We start from the raw sequence: 21,671 nt of genomic DNA, 5'->3' as shown, positions 1-21,671 counted from the left end.
TAGCCTAGTTTATTTTTTCCACCATATTTGAATCTTGTCTGCATTTTTTTTTTTTTTAAATATAAATAGATTCCTAAAAAAGTGTCAGTGAGAAGTGTTTTTGCATCCTCAGCACATGATTCTTCACATTAAAGGTAAACTGAGACAGTATTGTGCTCCACTACAGTAGTAAATGCACCAATTAGCAGCACAATGTTCTCTGAACTTCAAAAGCAAAGAACGGAAAACAATTCAAATATCAAATCAATACAGTTATACAATATATTGAACATTACTACTTTATTATTACAATTGTGCAACATCAAGCAACCATGTGGAAAATCAAGCTGTACAAAGATGGCTATATGATGTAAATTAAGAACAATTAATTGTATTTTAGATTAAATCTGAAAATGACTTTATTCAAATTCACATTTGCCTGCCCCAAAAATTTAAATGTAAAACTTCATAACATCCATACATTTCAGTGTAGCTTATGTAAGTTTATTAGGCCTATTGTAATTATGAAAGAAAAAAAAGAAGCAAAAAAAAGCTTTTAAGGTTACTTTTATTTATTTTATTTTATTTTTAGACAATGATTAAACCCAAAGTCTGAATAATACCTTTACGGAAGTTGTATACACAATAAAGAAGATAACATTGTTATTTACTCGAATGAGTGGCTTTATAGTCTTGCGGCTTTATATTTAGAGGCCATTTCCTTGATGTTTTTTCATGCATGGCGACCTCATGGGCACATACGGAAGATGCAAAACTTCAAATGTTTTTTGTTTTTTTTCCCCCAGCTATGTTCATTAGTTCCCTGTTCTTGCTGTATGTGATAATGGGAGCAGACCCTTTTTGAGGATATGAGAATATCATAGTAATCACTTTCAGCCATTATTGAGAAGATCCTTCAGAAGTATCTATTGATCCAATACAACATGCACTAGTGCGATCTAAACCCAGATTTTCTTTAAAAAGTGTGCTGTAAACACAATTAGAACATGGCAAAAAAAAAAAACCAACATTCTGTTAATTTCAGTGTCCGATGCTATAAATGAATAGCGAAATACTCCAAAGATGAACATCGTACCATTCAACTAGCAGCTCTGTAGATAAGTACGTGTCTTATGCTGATGTCGGTATTATGAACTCATCAGTCACTAGGAGGAGATTCATTACAACTGATTGGATCACATGATATACCCCCTAGGCTTTCAGTAATTTATTTATATTTCAATCACGTATCTTTGATATATTTTGTAGTAAGAGTGGCACAAAGTGTCTTGGGGTATATCTACACATGCTGGGGTGTATCAAGCCAACATAGACGAGTTCTGAATTGTCGTTCTGGCACAAAACATGCCATGGTGCACACAATGATGCAATCGCTCCATAACTTAAACAACACTGATAAACAGGGGTTCATTTGTTCATTTGTGCTTGTCTGACAAGCAAAAAATATACAGTTTGCAAATGATGAACTGTATGATTAAAACAAAAACAGAACTCTATATACATGTACAATAAAAAAAGAAATACTTTCTTGCTCCATGAATTGAATGACAGAAGTGTATATTACAGGACGCGATGTCTAGGAGTGAGAAAATTGCTCTTAATAACAACGGTGTTGTCACTCCTGTTTATCAGATTAGTCGGCCCGCTGCTGGTATTGTTCAAACCTGAAGATTATGTTCACACATAGCTAGGCAACACCAACAACAAGGCATGAAACCAACAATTAGATGACAACTTGAAGCATACATGAAAGCTACTGCAAATCCTTAATTAGAAGTTCTGGTACCTTTTTGTTTACAAATTATCCCCTGCTGACGAGGTCAAACTTAATAGGTAACTCAAATAGACAAATGTTTCAGCCAGTGCCTTTATCAATGTACAGAATAGAAACTGCACATGGAGGTGAGATTATTAAGAGCTAGGTGGATGTAAATCATCGTTTATGAGTGAAAAGGGGAGGGGTGGCCTAAAGGTGTAGTAAAAAGTAGAATGGATACAGAATGAGAGAAAAGGAAATGAATTATAAAGTGTAGCTTCTCTGGAAAAGTGGTATGACTATGTGTGAATCATGAATGGCACACTTCACAAAACCACCGGCAATTAACCTACCTATTATTAACATGAGTGCTGTTAAAACTGACAGATTTGCTTTTTATGTAAGCGCTCATTTTTGTAAGCACTTGTATTCTTATACATTAAAAATAATTTCCATTTATGTTTATACTTTATTTTGTGTGTCCCAAGAATCCGTGCTGCAAAGGGACAGCATTGATCAATGTGATAATCGTTGGAAAAGATCAAAATATTACAGGAGAAGCAACAAGGAAGTGTGAGCTCACCCTCCACGCGTGAGAAGCAGAGGGCCAGATGAATGCGGGTGGAAGCTCTTCATAAATGCATTTAGGTTTACTGCTCACTGTTAAAACGTTAGCACAGCAGTCTGCACACACACTGTGGACTGGCGATTGCTTCTCAGCAATTCAAATATTCATCTGTACTTCCCAGTGCAACAGCTGTTTTGTGAACCTACCTTTCAAATTTGCAGCTCTTATTAAGAAGAGATTTTCACTGATTGTCGTTTAAGTAAATTTAAAGTCCAAAATGTGGCAAGCTACCCAGTAGAGGTAATTTGACACTGTTATTTTTAAACCAGAGCCGAATTATATTTAGTTTAAATGTACATACGCAGTGTTTAAATGTACATACGCAGTGTTTAAATGTACATACGCAGTGTTTAAATGTACATACGCAGTGTTTAAATGTACATACGGTGTTTAAATGTACATACACAGTGTTTATTTAGGTAGCGGGAGTTTTCTGTCTCTTTTTTCCAGGAAGGTGAAATTTCTTTCCACTACACAGCAGTGTTTCGGGTCCTCATTCATGTCATGGGAACGTGTCCGCCCGTCTGTGCAGATACTCTTCTGAGTAATTCCCTTTAAGATGTTTTAAATAGGTATTAATTAAATTAAACGTGTTTATTACTGAGAACAAAACAAAGTGCTCCCAGCACTTTGGAAAACCAACAAACTCAAACAGCCTCCTGGATGTTGCTTGCTGTCCATTAACACCAGGAAAACAACATTTGTAATTGTGTGTAAATAGTGTGTGTGGGAATGTGAGGTTGGCAGGGATGGGGTTAATTTTGTCCCTGCCAACAATCACAGGTGTGGCCATTCCCCAATTCGCTCTTAATAGAAAGAGATGACTAGCAGAACACTCCAGTTAGCTGTGATGTAAACCTGGATGGACACGACTTGGTAAGGAACTGGAGCTATTCTGTAACATCACTCTAAAATCTTACAAAGTCGTTACGAAAACCTTTTTTAATGCAATGCGTGTTTGATTATTGGTGCATTCTTGTTATATGAAATATTAGCATGGTTTCTTCTTAATTTCCATAACATGATGAAGAAGAGAATCAGGCGTGGCGCCACGCTTAGGCCTGAGCCCCCCCATTTTGCTCATGGGCCCACCCAGTTATTGTCAATTAAAAACATTTCATGCAAAACCGTATCAGACTGTAATCCGCTGCGGCAAGACTAGCTCGTCCTTGCGGTTCAAAAAATATATCCGTCCCACTTCAGCACCGTTGTCATGGTTATGAAAAAAAAATATTGGTGATTGGATGGTTGAGATATGAGATCTTACGTCTTCGATATATAGTATCGAAATGACAGCGCATCAGGCAGCATACATACAGGAACTTTTCTTTCATTGCAAGGCATGCAAGCAATCAGCTTGTGCAGCTGCTGTTTAGTTATTTTTTACATTTGCAATTAGCTATCTAAGTACCAACACAGGGTCACAGTGTGGAGTAGTGGTTAGGGCTCTGGACTCCTGACTGGAAGGTCGTGGGTTCAATCCCAGATGGGGGGCACCGCTGTTGTACATTTGAGCAAGTTAAAAACCCAACTGTATAAATCGGTAATTGTAAGTAAAAAATGTGATATCTTGTAACAATTGTAAGTCGCCCTGGATAAGGGCACCTGCTACGAAATATAATACATAATGTTTAGCTAACTTTGCAGTAAACCATAGTTATATTTGTGTCTTACACATTAGCAATGTCCCGACAAATTTTGTAAAAAGAAAACAAACCGACGAATCAACAAATGCGCTAGTAATGCAAGTACCTTCATTTCATTTTATTTCGATTTTACAATTGTGTATGTAGGCCTACTTATAACCAGTTTACAGCTGGTTACACAATAGTGTTTATTTTATTATAGTTTTTCATTTTTGAAGTCGTGCTATGCAGCAGTGTAATGTGAAAAAAGCCTTTTATGTTATTTTTGTAAATAATGACTTCGTTTTCACAATTTTGTTAGTTTCTGTTTGCACTTTGTCAAATGAAACGGTTTTTGCAGTTATTGTGCACAGTGTGTTTATTTCTGTAGGTTGTATGCATATGCGCTTTGTATTTGTAGTGTATACATGCAACTACTGTTACAAACTGCAACACAGGATGTGGAATAACAAGCATTATCAGTTGCACATGTTTCCTGCTATAATATTAACGTCAGAAAAAGACTGACCTACGTATGGACTAATTGAGAAATATTCTTAATTTCATCACAGTGGTGCAGAAAGAACAGGTAATGACACTGCAAACAATTAGAGTGAGAGAAAACTTGTTATCTTTTGTTAATTTAATTCACCAATTTTAGCTGTTGTGCTACAAGCTGCTGTAAATCTCAGGATGTAGTGCACTAACCTGTGCTCTCTAATAAATGGTCAGATATGTGTGTATGTGGAGGAAATCAGGCGACACGTCTTCTATGACACCTGGGGCCGGTTTATCAAAATTTTTAATCTGGAGAACAGTGACCCGGATTAGGTAATCCTATATTTTGTGATTGAGATTACTTTTGTTCAGATCGTTTTGATCAGTTTTTTCAAAAAATACAACTGCTGGATTACAAATAATCACAATAACAAAATTGTTTATTTATTTTTTAAATAGGCCATTATTTATGATATAGATTAATTTAAAAAAAGATATGATGGTTAAATTATGAGTATTAATACACAGGTTTATTTATTTCTTATGTTTTATATAAATTTTTTTTTTTTTTTTTAAATACCTTGACAATTCACTGCTCACTTTTAAGAACATAAGAAAGTGTACAAACGAGAGGAGGCTATTCGGCCCATCTTGCTCGTTTGGTTGTTAGTAGTTTATTGATCCCAGAATCTCATCAAGCAGCTTCTTGAAGGATCCCAGGGTGTCAGCTTCAACAACATTACGGGGGAGTTGGTTCCAGACCCTCACAATTCTCTGTGTAGAAAAGTGCATCCTATTTTCTGTTCTGAATGCCCCTTTATCTAATCTCCATTTGTGACCCCTGGTCCTTGTTTCTTTTTTCAGGTCGAAAAAGTGCCCTGGGTCGACATTGAGAAGTAATCTTTTATGCGGCACTTTGTCAAAAGCTTTCTGGAAATGTAAATAAACCATGTCGTATGCTTTGCAATTATCCTCAAAGAAATCAAGCAGGTTAGAAATCAAGACACATTCTCCCTTTCCTAAAACCATGCTGACTGTCTCCCAGGATACTGTTACCATATAAGTAATTGCACATATAAAGCATGCAAAGAGTCTTCTTTTTTTTTTTATAAATTTAGTCGTTGCCAATTTTTTTATTATTATTTGCTCCCAATTTGGAATGGCCAATTATTATTTGAAGCTCAGCTCACCGCTACCACCCCTGCGCTGACTCGGGAAGGCTGTGGAATAGCCTGGACTCGAACTCGCGACCTCCAGGCTATAGAGCGCATCCTGCACGCCATGTGGAACGCCTTTACCGGATGCGCCACTCGGGAGCCCCCAAGAATCTTTCTTTTATTTACTTGGTAGAAATTAAATAACTAAAACGAGATGCACACTAGAACGCATCAACGGGGTCCTTGAGATGATTCGCTTGTCTGAATTGCGTATGGAACTGCTACGAGCATGCAACACAATTCTAGCCTGCATTGTTTTGCACAATATAGATATCAAATGCAATGTACCAGCAATTGAAGGTGAGGATTTGAGCGCCGACCTGCCTGAGCCTCAGGCAGGACACCATGATGCATCTTTAGCAGAACCACAACAGGATGGACCTGCTGGATGGGCAGTGAGGGATGCCATTGTAAAGAACTACTTCTAGAAGGATACTCCATCGACGTTTCACATGAAACATATGTCATTTCCCCCACATCTGTATTTCTACACAGCACAGCACACACACATTTAAAAAATTAAAAAATAAATACATAAATCATGTGTTGGTGTCACGGATGGCTGGGTGGGTGATGTCACAGACCAGGAAATACACAGGAAAAGTATTGCAGGGCGAGTCGCCAATGCGCTAGTTCTTTATTCAATAACAATAACAAGCACAAAACAAAACGGCACAGTGGCCAAAATAAACAAACCCTAAAAACACGCTGTACAGTCCAGTGAAGTCCAGGGGTGAAGTGTAGCTCGTGAGTGCAGTGCTCAGGTGCAGGTGCAGGTGATAGGGCTGCTTCCGGGTTTGGGCACTGGCTTGATAGCGATGGTTCCCGGGATGCAGACAGCTGTCTGTAGTGCACAGACAGGGTAGAGTGCAGAAGGGTCATGCGGGGCGTCAGTTCCCGGGATGCAGACAGCTGTCTGTAGTGCACAGACAGGGTAGAGTGCAGAAGGGTCATGCGGGGCGTCAGTTCCCGGGATGGCAACAGCACTCTGGATGCACAAAACAGGAACACAGACAAACAAACAAAACACTTAACTCCTGACAGTTCTCTTCTCTCCGGAATCTCCTTCCAACACGACACGCAACTTCACAGTACACCACACCAAAATGAACCCACCCCTTCCCAGCACACAGCTGCTGTTTATATTGATGTGGCTGTCCTCACACTGGCAAACAATCAGCTAATTTGAAGACACATTCCACACGAGAATTTCTGGCAGGGAAGGTTTTTCACTTCTTCCCTGCCACACACAACAACAATAATAACACCACAGGGTTTTCCCCCCACAAAGTACATTTAAATAATAACAATATACAAAAACAATACAAATAAATATAGGGGCAGGCATACCCTGTCCCAGTTGGACATCATGTAAATAAATGGAAAACAAAGCTGTTATTCTTGATAAGAGCTAAACCACTAAATGCATTTTTTCCTTAAAATCAGACACACATTAATTTACAAAACTTAAATACGCGAAACATGTATTATAATACTTTATTTGGACATATAGTGTGTGTTCTTGTGGCAAAGTGGTGAGTGAATACAGGTGAGTGCAGTGCAGAGCGAATATAAAACAGACAGACAATGATTTCCAGGTGCAAGGGTGTTTATTGATTTAATTAACAATGTCCAGAGCCTTATGGCAAACACCTGTAAATAATAATGATGGAGTGATACAGCGGCGTGTATCACTCGGTATTTGTAATTCCCCGGGTTTGACCCGTAACTAAAAAGTCCAGTTTTACACACCAACACTAAACACAAACACAGTGTGTTCTCCATTATAGGGATACCAAGATGGTTGTTACTACAGCAATGGCCAAAAGTGTTGCATTACTGGATAGAATTAACAATGTTTCCTTCATAAAGTCGAATGAAACCTGCTGAATAAGGCTATGTTAACATACGTTACCCCTTTGTAGTTTTACTACTATTATGGCTTCCGGTAGACTTTTGCAATATCATTTTGTAGTTTCTTTGATTACATGATGTTTAATAAAACATTTCTCAATCATAAAATCCTAGATGATGCAGAACTAAAACACTTCATTTAAATAAAATAGAACTTGTAGAACTAGAATCATCAACAGGTGACAACAGCAACAGAAATCCTCATTTCCTGTTTCCAGTGGGTTTTTGGTTCCCTTTTCTCATCCGATTCAAAACTCCTCTGCAGAGATTCAGCGAGTCTTTTTTTAGGAAAGTAAATCTTAATTAGCACGGAATGACCACTTTGAAGTAGACTGTAACTGTTTATTGCCTTACCCATGGAAAATATTTATTTTTGCTATTTAACAGACGCAAAACTCTGCAACTTTCAATTGTAAACGTTCTCCCTCCAGAACTCAAGTTTATTCACCATATTCTAACAAGGCATCACAGTACTAATCGATGATACAAGTAAAATAATAAAGCCTTCCATAAAATCAAAAGATTTCCTTCTATTATTATTATTATTATTATTATGACTATTTATTTCTTAGCAGACTCCCTTATCCAGGGCGACTTACAATTGTTACAAGATATTTTTTACATACAATTACCCATTTATACAGTTGGGTTTTTACTGGAGCAATCTAGGTAAAGTACCTTGCTCAAGGGTAAAGCAGCAGTGTCCCCACCTGGAATTGAACCCACGACTTTCTGGTTGAGTCCAGAGCCCTAACCACTACTCCACACTGCTGCCCTAGGGGCTAATAGTCATTTTTGTTTAAAAGTAAAAGTGGTTTTGGACCTAGAGCTAGTTATTTTACATATATTCACATCACAGCACTTACGATGATGCACTTTGAAGAATAAAGCTTATGCAGCTTTATTTTTCAAATTGTTTGTTAGTGCCGTGATACATATAATTAAACAAGCTCTATGTTCAAGTCTAAAAGCATGTTACTTTTAAACAAAGGACTGTATTTGGACTCTGAAGGAAAACTTATTTCCCTTTCAAGTATGAAATGTAACCATTACCGCATGGGAATTTACCTCCTAAAGACCTGAAACCTGAATATTGATATACCAAAGCTGCTCAGCAAGCCTGTGATGCAGTCGTGCCCCGCCCCAGAGGATACTTTTTGCTCTCACCCCAGGAAACAGATTAACAATCCCACAAAACAGAGATAAACCACCGTCCTGGTACCGACCGGGTTCCAACCCAGTGCCGTACCATAGCGAGCCGGTGCTAAAGTCACCGAACCAGTACCAAATACACCCGTTACCGTCCTGGTTTCTACCCGGTCCTACACAGCCCACTACCGACCGATGCTTCGGTACCAAACCGGTCCCTTTCAGGTCTTGACCCGCCCAGTCAAAATCTATAAGCAGATTGAGGCAGAAACTGTATAATTATATACTGCATTGCTTGCTCCTTGCATCATGCCTGGGTTCTATCCCTATGAAAAGTTCACCTCCCACCAGCAGGGGGAACAGGAGGAACCTGCCCATCCAGCGGGCTCTAGCAACTACGGGGTTAACATTCTGTAGGTGTCAGCCTGCCAGGAGGCTGGCGGAGGGGAACAAGGTACACCTGGTTCCAAACCCAGATAATTGGATAAGGGGCGAAGCCAAGGTGTACAAAAGGGGGCAGCCTCTCCTGGGACCAAGGAAATGCAGCCACATATGTCTTTGATGGTACAGTAAACTCTCCTGTTTTTATCTCCTGCAAGGTAACGATTGCTTCAGAAGATTGCAGAGCAACAACATTGTTGCTGCAGGGATACCTCATCCTGCAAATGAACAGAAATCTGTTTAAATACGCTTCACTATATATGTGCGCTTCCTCCAGGTACCTATGTACCCATTTATTTTGTGACCAGTTTTCGGTTGTTTTTTTGTAAACAAACGTTCATGCACCGTTTCACCTGAAATCCTGAACTCTCCGTGTGCCATTTCGAGGCCTTGCACACACAAGGAAATGTTCTCACGGAATTACTGTGGGACCGTTCAGTGCCGCCTGCCTGCCTGTCCCCTTGGGGCCTACGAGCGCAGATTGGCCACAGGAGGACATACTGTCCATTGCCACTTCTGAGGAGGTAGGTGAACAGTTCCTGTCTGAGGACTCCTCAGGAGTCTGACAGCTCATCCCCTGCAGTTAAGCACTCCCTGTCGGCAGAGCTTCTACCGCTGATCAAGAGGAGCACTGCAATATTGTAAGTGCCCTGGCCTACAGAAGCCGAAACAAGGAACTCGATTTTCGATGAGTCTACCGCCTATCCCGTATCCACCCGAGTTCACCCAGATTTTCTTTTTCCTGGTATCATCCGGCAACAGCTGTTTCCTGGTCGATGGACGCACTATATATAATTTCCGCCAGTTGAGGCTTCTATTGCCACCTTGGTCCAGGTGCCTAATTTCTCACTGCAGACAGGAATCCACGAAGGAGCTGGTTCGCCTGCTTCCCAAACGACCACCTCCAGTGCACAAACCAGCGGCAAACTGGCGCCCTTGGCTCCAGCAGCCTCAAAGACTGGCACAGAGGTGATGTTTGGGACGGGCCAAGCCACAGGTTGAGCAGCAGTACTAGGAGTTTGCTGCCACAGGCCCAGGGCTCCTTTTCAGGGAGCCATCTGGAGTATCGGTGTCATTATTCTGACCCATATTGATTCTGCATTGTTTTCTTTGTCCTGATTTAACACCTGGGCTTCAAGACTATTTCTTATGTATAGCGCTACCCCTCCTCCTCTTCTGTCCTGCCTGTCTTTCCTTGAAGCCCAGGTGTTAAATCAGGACAAAGAAAACAATGCAGAATCAATATGGGTCAGAATAATGGACAAAAATTCAAAGGGCATAATAACATGAGCATGCTATAGACCGCCAAATTCAGACGCTGAACAAAATAATCTGTTATACAATGACATTCGAAATGCGTGTAGAAAAGGAGAAGCCATACTAATGGAGGATTTCAACTTCCCCCGTATAAAATGGGAGAACCCGGTGGGGGGCATGACGGACGAAATTGAAATGGTGGAAATGACAAACGACTGCTTCCTAACGCACTTTGTCAAGGCACCGACTAGAGGGGAGGCATGCCTTGGTTTAGTCTTTTTAAATAACGAAGACAGAATAATTAAAACAGAGGTCAGAGAGCCATTGGCAAACTGAAGTATTTTTTAAAACCCCAAAAGTAATGACTAAAGCTAAGGTTTACAATTTTAGAAAAGCAAACTATGAAGGTATGAAACAGAGACTAACAAAAGTAGATTGGAGTAAAATAGAGAAAACATCCACAGAAAAAGGATGGCTGTTTTTTAAAAATGTAGTACTAGAGGCGCAAAACAATTACATCCCAAAAGTAGACAAATCTAAATCTAAAACAAAATGGCCAAAATGGTTTAATAGATCAATTAAAAAAAATATTCAGCGAAAAAAGGCACTTTACAGAGCGTTTAAAAGGGACCAAAAACAAAGTACACAGAAAGAGTACTTGGAACTGCAAACACAAGTCAAAAATAAGTTAGAAAGGCCAAGAGAGAGATAGAAATCAATATTGCTAAAGGGGCTAAAACCAATTCCAAAATGTTTTTCCAATATTATAAGAGCAAGAGAACATTCAAAGAGGAGGTTAAATGTCTAAGAGAAACAAATGGCAAAATCATAGATGAAGAAAAAAAAATAGCAAATATATTAAATGATTACTTTTCACAGGTTTTTACAAAGGAGGACATGGACAACATGCCCCACATGTAGACCTGTTCCTATCCAATTTTAAATAACTTTAGCATAACAGAGGCAGAAGTGTTAAAGGGACTAGGAGCTCTTAAAATAAACAAATCCCCTGGGCCGGATGAGATCCTCCCAATAGTACTCAAAGAAATGAAAGAAGTTATTTACAAACTTGGTTACAAGCTAACCAAGATCATGCAACAGTCTCTTGACACAGGGGTTGTACCGACAGACTGGAAAATAGCAAACGTAATACCGATCCACAAAAAGGGAGACAAAACCGAACCAGGTAACTACAGACCAATAAGCCTGACTTCTATTATATGTAAACTTATGGAAACTATAATAAAATGGAAAATTACCTATATGGTAACAATATCCTGGGAGACAGTCAGCATGGTTTTAGGAAAGGGAGATCGTGTCTAACTAACCTGCTTGACTTTTTTGAGGATGCAACATTGACAATGGATAATTTCAAAGCATACAACATGGTTTATTTAGATTTCCAGAAAGCTTTTGACAAAGTCCAGCATAAAAGATTAATTCTCAAACTGAACGCAGTAGGGATTCAAGGAAATGCATGCACATGGATTAGGGAGTGGTTTCAAAATTCTAAAAGGTATAGACAATGTCGACCCAGGGGACATTTTTGACCTGAAAAAAGAAACAAGGAACAGGGGTCACAAATGGAGATTAGATAAAGGGGCATTCAGAACAGAAAATAGGAGGCACTTTTTTTACACAGAGAATTGTGAGGGTCTGGAACCAACTCCCCAGTAATGTTGTTGAAGCTGACACCCTGGGATCCTTCAAGAAGCTGCTTGATGAGATTCTGGGATCAATAAGCTACTAACAACCAAAACGAGTAAGATGGGCTGAATGGCCTCCTCTCATTTGTAAACTTTCTTATATTCTTATGTTCTTAACATGTAGAAAACAGAAAGTACTGATTAGAGAAGAAACCTCAAAATGGAGCTAGGTAACCAGTGGTGTACCACAGGGATCAGTATTAGGTCCTCTGCTATTCCTAATCTACATTAATGATTTAGATTCTGGTATAGTAAGCAAACTTGTTAAATTTGCAGACGACACAAAAATAGGAGGAGTGGCAGACACTGTTGCAGCAGCAAAGGTCATTCAAAATGATCTAGACAGCATTCAGAACTGGGCAGACACATGGCAAATGATATTTAATAGAGAAAAGTGTAAAGTATTGCATGCAGGCAATAAAAATGTGCATTATAAATATCATATGGGAGATACTGAAATTGAAGAAGGGAACTATGAAAAAGACCTAGGAGTTTATGTTGACTCAGAAATGTCTTCATCTAGACAATGTGGGGAAGCTATAAAAAAGGCCAACAAGTTGCTAGGATATATTGTGAGAAGTGTTGAATTTAAAGGGAAGTAATGTTAAAACTTTACAATGCATTAGTAAGACCTCACCTAGAATATTGTTTTCAGTTCTGGTCACCTCGTTACAAAAAGGATATTGCTGCTCCAGAAAGAGTGCAAAGAAGAGCAACCAGAATTATCCCGGGTTTAAAAGGCATGTCATATGCAGACAGCCTAAAAGAATTGAATCTATTCAGTCTTGAACAAAGAAGACTACGCGGCGATCTGATTCAAACATTCAAAATCCTAAAAGGTATAGACAATGTCGACCCAGGGGACTTTTTTGACCTGAAAAAAGAAACAAGGACCAGGGGTCACAAATGGAGATTAGATAAAGGGGCATTCAGAAGAGAAAATAGGAGGCACTTTTTTACACAGAGAATTGTGAGGGTCTGGAACCCTGGGATCCTCCAAGAAGCTGCTTGATGAGATTCTGGGATCAATAAGCTACTAACAAGGGCAGCAGTGTGGAGTAGTGGTTAGGGCTCTGGACTCTTGACCGGAGGGTTGTGGGTTCAATCCCAGCTGGGGGACACTGCTGCTGTACCCTTGAGCAAGGTACTTTACCTAGATTGCTCCAGTAAAAACCCAACTGTATAAATGGGTAATTGTATGTAAAAAATAATGTGATATCTTGTAACAATTGTAAGTCGTCCTGGATAAGGGCGTCTGCTAAGAAATAAATAATAATAATAATAACAACCAAACAAGCAAGATGGGCTGAATGGCCTCCTCTCGTTTGTAAACTTTCTTATGTTCTTCTTATGTTCAATGCACCACGGACATCTGAATGCTTATTATTCAGAGCGGTTATTCAGCTGTAGTTCAAGCATGCTCCCCCTCCCTTCCACTACAACATCAATCACGGACCCACAGGATGCCACTGTGGTGTCTCAGGAGGGAGCAGCTCTGCTGCAAAAACTGGCTATTCACATGATAGTGGGAGGAGTGTTTTTACTCCAGGTACTTCCTAGTGCCAAAGTGGGATGGTAGCCTCAACCTCATACAGGTCAACCTGTATCTGAGCCGAAGGTGTTCAAAATGTTGATGATACAACAGCTGTTGCAGTCAATCAGGCCAGGCGACTGATTAACCATGGTGGACCTCAAAAGACAGCTATTTCCACATCCCCATAAGACCAGCGCACAGGAAGTACCTGTGGTTCGCCTTTCAGGGAACAGCGTACCAGTTCTGTGTCTTGCCATTTGGCCTCTCCCTAGCTCCACGTGCCTTCTTGAAGTGCATGGAAGCTATCCTGGAGCCACACTGACACTCAAAGGCATCAGAGTGCTCAATTATCTGGATGACTGACTGGCAGAGGCCCACATGGAAGTTGTCACCAGCCGCCTTCAATAGTTAGGCCTTACTGTGAGTCATGCGAAGAGCCAGCTCATGCCTTCCTAGACAGCCTCCTATCTAGAAGTGTGCTTGGACTCTAGGGCCATGTTGTCCACTCTGTCAAACGGCAGACTGCAGAGAATAGTCGCCTGCTTAGAGCTCTTTCAGCACAGCAGAGTGCTAAAGGTAGTAACGTTCCAGAAACTTCTGGCCCTGATGGCAGCAGCTTCCCAGACCCTTCCATTGGGTCTCCTGCACATGTGCCCTCTGCAGGCATGGTTCAACAGCAGGGTTTTGCAGCACATATTGAACCGTGGCCACCTATTGACAGTGTCTCATCACTGTCTAAAGGCATTCTTGGTGGAAACAGCCGGCTCATCTACACCTACGTGTACCGCAGTCTGGGCTGGAGCACTGCGTGGAATGTTAGAGCTGCAGGCGGTTTACCTGGCCTTGCAGAATTTTTTCCAAGCGGTTCGAGGGAGACATGTGCTTGTCCATACAGATAACCATAACCGTGTCTCCATCACGTGGCCCACAAGCTTTTGCTCTGGGCACACAAGAACCTCCAGTACATCTGCCTGGGGTGACAAACTGGGAGGTGGACCTTGTCTCAAGGAGAGTTCCCAGTGGCTCAGAGTGGAGGCTTCACCCCGAGGTGGTGAGCCTCATTTGGGAGAGGTTCAGGAGAGCAGAGATAGATCAACCCACTGTCCCCTCGGGTTCTTGCTCACTATCACCTCCACAAAGCGGGTGAGTAAGATGCAGGCATTCTCGATAGCGAAAGCCTGCTTAATTTTTAGAGAGGCCAGGGCAAAGGTTACACTTCGTACCAATCCTGCCTTTTTGCCGAAGACAATCTCGGCATTCCACGTCAACCAGTCTGTGGAATTGGAGGCTTTCCATCTGCCTCCTTTCCTGTCTGACAGAGAGCAGCAGCTCCATATGCTCTGCCCAGTGTGGGCCCAGGCGTACTACGTTGACAGGACTAAAAGTTGGAGGCAGTCTGAACAATTTTGTGTCTGCTATGGGGCGAAGACCCATGGTCAAGCCCTGTCTAAGCAGTGGCTGTCCAAGTGGATAGCACACACAGTCAGGACTGCCTATGAGTAGGCCAACTTGCCCCCTCCAGTAAAGCTCACTGCCACCAGGGTCATGGCAACTTTGAGGGCTTTATTCCAGGGTGCATCTGTCAAGGACATATGCAAATGTGGCGGTGTGGGCTACTCTCCATAACTTTACCAGGTTCTACAGGCTGAATGTCGTGTATCCTCAAAACCCTGGTTTTGGAGCTTAACTGTTAATGGCGGTTTCCCAGTGGACCCTTACAATACAGGAGTTGAGAGGTGAGTTTCTCCCTCAAGTTTTTCACCCTAGCTACTTGTTACTGGGTTTCAGTATGGTAACACACAAGACAGCCTCTCAGCTTAGCCTTGTAGCATTCCAGTCATTTTGCAATCTTGCTCTTGTGATGGCTTTGGTACACTCACCCACACGATAATGGTTACATTTCGTACTTGAAAGAGAACGCTAGGTTATTATCATCAAGGTCGCTGCGTCCATGATTGCAGCAGGCTTGAAGGAAGAATGACGCTGAGGTATGTGAGCGCAGTCCTTATGTACCCTCAGGGGCGGGGCATGACTGTGTCACAGGATCATTCAGCAGCTTTGGTATATCAATATTCAGGTTTCTGGTTCCTTAGGCAGTAAATACCCATGTGGTAATGGTTACATTTCTATTTCAGGGAAGCAGGATTATGATATGAACCTAACGTTTCTCAGCGACTTTACTGTAATGATTTGTTTTATTCTAGACAGAAGTACTCGCAAACCGAACATTTCCTCATATTGATACGTATCAAAATACGATCACAAGTTACATTTGCAGATGTGTGAAAAACTACATTTGACAGGTTTGTGGAACTAGGCTTGTTTCACATTTATCCCACAAATTATACACCCTTAAATTTACAAACAAAAAATATACAATAAAATAAATCAAAACACCAAAAAAACACATCAATGTTAGAGAAATAAAAAAAAATAATAATGTAACATTTTATATAAAATGCTATTTAAAAAATATGAAGTGACTCTGCATCTCTAATGTCAAGATGGTAGTTTATTCCATAATCTTGGAGCATTGTAACTGAAAGCTGTTTCTCCTTTCCTTTTTGTCTTAATCTTTGGCAAAATGAGCATTGCAGTAAATCAAGTCTAGATGAGACAAAAGCATGAATTAACTTCTCAGAATCCGGCAATGAAAGACAAGACATAATCTTAGCAATATGTCGAATATGAGCCTCAATACATAAATCAGAATCAAACATGAATCCCACATTTCTGGCCTTTGATTTTGGGTTTGAATTTAAATTACTGAACTTTAGAGAATTGGCACATTCCAGCTGTTGCTGAGAAGCCAAAATCAAAACTTCTGTCTTATCCAAGTTCAGACACTCAATTAATTCAGAGACCGCATAGGTATCCGTAGGTTTCACAGAAATATAAAGCTGTGTGTCATCAGCACAGCTGTGAAAATGTACACTGTGTTTGCGAAATATCTCCCCCAGCGGTAGCATGCATAAAGAAAATAATACAGGACCAAGAATGGAACCCTGGGGAACGCTACAGGAATTATAATCCTGATGCTGAATCTCCCAAGGATAATAACATTTAAACCAGTTTAGTGCAGTTCCAGACAGAGTATACCCAGAGTCTGCATTTACAAATAAGTCATTTACAACTCTAAATTATTTGCAGGTCTCTTATTAGTTGAAAGGTAGTTGATGACTGTTTAACAAAAATACACAGTAACCTCTAAAGATTAAAAACTGTATTTGGATGAAGAACTAAAATCAAGTCTCTTTTTTTATATTACACTTTATTTAAATAAAATATGAGAACTATAGGGGGAAGCGGGGTTAGAATCTTCAACAGGTGTCAACAACAATAGAAATCCTCATTTCCTGTTTCCAGTGGTTTTTTGGTTCTCTTTTTTCTTCCGATTCAAACCCTCTCTGCAGATTCAGGATGCAAGTCTTTTTTCTCAAACCGCTTTCATTTTACAGAAGAGGGAACTCACATCATTAAATATTTACATAGGGGGCCCGAGTGGCTTACCTGGTAAAAGCATGGCTGCGTGGTGTGTAGGGTGTTATACAGTCATGAGAGCACAGGTTCCTGTCTGTGCCAAGTCATGGTCTTTGAGGGGGATTCCAGAGGGAGCATTGCATTGGTTCTGGTGCACCAGCAAATCTAGCAGGGACTCTCTCCTCATTGCTCTACGGCAAAACCTATCGGCCAGGCACTCAGTGATCTCTGACGGACACATGCAGGGCTGGCATTTGGCCTCCAGAGGCCGGTAGCTCGTCGACATCCGCTCTCGAGTTCCCGGGTGCAAAGAAGCAATTTACTTGGTCTTGGTATCGGAGGACATCCACGGACCTTCAGTTCTCCTGAGCTGTTGTGGGGGATTGCTGCAGTGAAGGAACATAATGGACATTCTAAACTGGGGAGGAAATCTGTGGATAAAGCAATTGAGCAAATGTTGCAAGAATGCAAGAACCAAAGACAGAAACGCCATGGAGGAACAGAATACATTATCCATTTACCAGTACTAAAGTATAAAAGAAAGAAGATGAAAAAGAGAACATTTAGCAACTCTGTAATAATGTACCATTGTGCAATAAAGAAGGTGTGGTCTTTTGGTCACGTTAGACAAGTTGTCTTAATACAGAGAACTCTCAATGTTTATAAAGAGAAGAATGCAAATCAAATGACATCTGTCTCAGGTATTCTAAATATTCTGCGTATAGTTCACCTTACCTTCAAAATTGCAAGGCGAGCAATTTCTGGGAGGTGCAATGTCATATTAAATGCCTGGGGCAAATTTAACGGCCCCAAAATGTCGGGTTATCGTGCGGTAACTTGGGATTGGATACTTGAGTTCTGTAAAGTAGAGCATAATGACTGACTTACAATAACATATTTCACATTAGTCCCCTTCACAAAAGTGGCAGGCAATGAAAGTAAATTAAGTCAACATTTTGCCTCAAATTGTCATCAACAACCAATGACTTCCTTGGTCACATGACTAAGGTCATTGGTCCCACAACTGATCAATGACCTTTAATCCCTGACAACACTCCCCACACACGCCTGTTTTATTGATAAAAATGAGTCAGTAACTAAATGTATATATTGACTGCAACATACACATGATATTGATGTACTGTTGGAAAAAAAAATTGAAATTATAACTTACCCTTTCTTAGGTATTCATATCCGTTCAGTCCACAAGCAATTCTAATCTTCAAACTGTTACTAAGTGTCTCTGAAGACCACTTGTAAAGATCATGTCCTGAGCCAGGTGTGAGTCTGTAAAATCCCATCACAATGAATATGTAAAGGTTAAAGATTTGAATTGACCGATTTAACTCCTCAAACAAATGCAGAACGATGTTTGGTATTCCGTGCAACCATTAAACATAAAGAAAAAAAATTGCTGTTTTTGTTTACCTGCTCTCAAGCCACTCTATTTGATCTGGACGGAAGATTTGGGCCAGCATCCGTTCCTACGAAAAAATTAACATGGATCATGAACTATCTGCCCTTAATTGGGCAGTAAAACAGCAGGATCTGAATAGAATGATTAAGCACTTACCTTTCTCTCCACCTCCAGTTTGAGACTCTCAATCAATAGATCTTTGTCTTGTGATGGCCTGTCTTTGACATTGTCAAAGGTTCGCACTGTTACTTCTGATATATCCTCTGGTGGATCAACATTGTCGTGGAAAGAGGATGGATCTTCCACACAAGGATGATGCACAGGAGTTTCACAGGCAGAAAGATCAGTAGTGTCTTTTGGTGAATTTGAATGAACATGGACAGAGGACCCACCTTCCACAGATGGATCATGTGCATTCATTTCAGGACAGGAATGCTCAGTGTCGTCTTTTGATGCATCAGAATCCACGTGGGTGGAAACTTCATGTTCCAGAGGATGGTCACCTCCAATCAGCTTGCAGTAGGAATGATCAGTTATGCTGTACATTGTTGTGGTTGAGGTTACTTGTACTGCTGCCTGTTGCCTAGTTTTGGTACGTCTGCTTGGTCTTACAGGAGCGCCAAGAACCTTATCTGGTACAGCATTACGCTTGAGGAAACCATAGTTGTCAAACTGGGCACTTGAAAAATGGTCCTGTAACAAGAAGGAATACATATAAAACTAGAGAAGATGTTGAGCGTAATCTGCAAGAATCCTAAATTAGTCTGTATACATCTAAAGCCTAAGGCTGTCCAAGAATAAATCATTTTTATATTATATAAACACATTCTTTAATTTTAGGATTGAGACAATTAAACATTAAAATTAAAATAAAAACGATATGAACATTATTTAGATCTCACATAATCAAATAAACTACAACATGATTATCGGTCTAATTTATACCACTTGTTCAGATCAGTTAAACCAGTTACAGGGACCATCTGTTTAGTACGCTACAATCAGGATTAAATTAATACAGATTTATAGGGTTTTCTAGTCCGCATTTCAGTCCATTTGATGTGACTGAATCACTGGTACGCTGCAACTGATAATTAAGGTCGTACAAAAGCAAAAATATTCCCATCAAAAAATAGAAGGTACGAAATGTCAGCATAAATACACTGTTATTTGTCAAACAAATACACTAATAACCCTTTCTGCACAAGTTACTCAAAAAGTTGGCTGAGTAAAGGGCATTAAAAATAGTAGTATACGCCCCAGGGGTGTAGCGTACATCGACTCTTTTTGGTCATTTTTGGGAAAAAAAAGTGTATCTAATTTTTTATTTTTTTTTAATAATGTGCCCACTTTAATTAAGTGTGGCATAATCTACATGTTTTTATTTTTTTTATTTGCAATTGCTGTGTGTAGCTCCAGACCTCATCTCTAGGTAAGAATGTTTAGTCATTTTATTTCTTCTTGTACTAATATTGTTTCTCTGCTGTCAGTCTGTTTTTCTTGTGCAATGGCAACGCCGATATAACGATTCATAGCTGTTAGTTTTAGTACTTTTTATGTATTTTATTTTTGTGTGATGGCCCGATGCCATAGGTGAGAAGAATTGGAGGTAATTCTATCCATAAATTCACTGTTTGGCAACAGCAATTAAATTATATTATCAGTCCCAGTAGTGTCAGCACCAGTCTTACCAGCCGAGCAGTGTCAGCACCAGTCTTACCAGTCCCAGCACTAGTGTTACCAGTCCAGCAGTGTCAGCACCAGTCTTACCAGTCCCATCAGTGCCAGCACCAATCTTACCAGTCCAGCAGTGTCAGCACCAATCTTACCAGTCCAGCAGTGTCAGCACAAGTGTTACCAGTCCAGCAGTGTCAGCACCAATCTTACCAGTCCCATCAGTGTCAGCACCAGTCTAACCAATTCCAGCTGTAGCATCAGTGTCACCAGTCTCAGCATTAACTTAAGTAGTGAACCAAATGCATGTCTCTCAATGAAGGTATAAACCCATCTACTTATTCATATTTATAAGTTCTATTCTTCATGTGCTTTTAATATCATATTTCTGACAGTGTAAATATGGTGATTTTAAGTTGGTGTGTTTTTGCTGGGACATTTATTTTAAGAAAATATGACTCATGAAATTTCAAACATCATCCAAGGTGGGTCACTGGGTAAAAAGAGTTATATTGCTTTGCAGTTTGCATTAATAGTCTCCAGGCTTTACAAGATGATAACTTTCACCTTCGTAACATGAACAGGATATGCAGGCATGTTTTTGAAAAAAATTGATTTTTGCCTCAGTAAAAATCTATTCTAGCTACACTCTTAAATGTTTGTAACTGCATCACAAAAACTGACAGCTATTTTTATAATAAAAGTAAAAGTTAACGTTTTTCATAACGTGTCGACTGTAGAATAAGTAGATCAGCCCTTCTCAGACAGTAGCACCTCACATAGCAACACTCGGGGGCAGCAGTCGTAGTAGTAGTGCTGATTTTAATTTTAGAACATAACATAAGAAAGTTTACAAACGAGAGGAGGTCATTCAGCCCATCTTGCTCGTTTGGTTTTTAGTAGCTTATTGATCCCAGAATCTCATCTGTTAAATCAATAAAAACACACATTTTGAGAAAACACTTGACAGTCGTTCAATGACTTGTGAATGAAGTTCTCTGGAAAGTTAGCTACAGTGTTACCTCACATAGCCTGGAACCCGGAGTAGGAGTCCAGAGCGTCACTCCGTCCGGTCCTACTCTGTTGATTGATAAGACCCATTCCTTACATCTGTTTCTATCCTTTGGGAAACGAAACGTCCGTTTCTTCTGTCGTCTATCACCCCTTTTGGAGCATTTTGGCGCTGCACAACACACCATTTCTCAATGCTTTGTATTACCTTTACCCTCCACTTCTTGAGTGGGCTCCAATAATGGCGCCTGTATTGTAGTCATACGCGCATTGAATCGTGGGCTTTGTTGTCCTAGTCTTCGTTTTCCTGTCCTTGGTTTTATTTCCAAGTGAAGCTGATAAATCCATTCCAATTGGTTCACGA

At 40.2% G+C, this 21,671-nt stretch overlaps 1 protein-coding gene across 2 annotated transcripts; it reads right to left on the bottom strand.

The window, feature by feature from the left end:
- Positions 1-16,977: 16,977 nt before the first annotated feature.
- LOC117962268 (uncharacterized) lies at positions 16,978-21,596 on the bottom strand. 2 transcript variants are annotated; one of them, XR_009319804.1, is made up of 6 exons: positions 21,516-21,596; positions 18,779-19,315; positions 18,634-18,689; positions 18,380-18,492; positions 17,941-18,063; positions 16,978-17,591 (listed from the first exon to the last, which is right to left on the bottom strand). XR_009319804.1 is itself a non-coding variant. In XM_059013742.1 (6 exons), exons 1-5 carry the CDS (start codon positions 21,493-21,495, stop codon positions 17,987-17,989), a joined length of 960 nt encoding a protein of 319 aa, XP_058869725.1. In that variant the 5' UTR covers positions 21,496-21,596; the 3' UTR covers positions 16,978-17,591; positions 17,941-17,986. The 2 variants fall into 2 exon arrangements, 1 of the variants encoding a protein (XP_058869725.1); XM_059013742.1 differs by having other exon boundaries at positions 21,319-21,596.
- Between the last annotated feature and the right edge of the window lie 75 nt (positions 21,597-21,671).

Source organism: Acipenser ruthenus, chromosome 46 (genome assembly GCF_902713425.1).
Source record: "Acipenser ruthenus chromosome 46, fAciRut3.2 maternal haplotype, whole genome shotgun sequence".
NCBI lineage: Eukaryota > Metazoa > Chordata > Actinopteri > Acipenseriformes > Acipenseridae > Acipenser > Acipenser ruthenus.
This window is presented reverse-complemented; position numbering and strand designations above follow the sequence as displayed.

Excerpts from the sequence above, each read along its gene's own strand:
- LOC117962268 (XM_059013742.1), bottom strand. The coding sequence starts at position 21,495 with ATGGTGTGTTGTGCAGCGCCAAAATGCTCCAAAAGGGGTGATAGACGA. Across the intron at positions 19,316-21,318 it reads CGGGTTCCAGGCTATGTGAG|GACCATTTTTCAAGTGCCCA; the intron begins GTAACACTGTAG and ends TTCTTGTTACAG. Across the intron at positions 18,493-18,633 it reads ATAGAGTGGCTTGAGAGCAG|ACTCACACCTGGCTCAGGAC; the intron begins GTAAACAAAAAC and ends GGGATTTTACAG.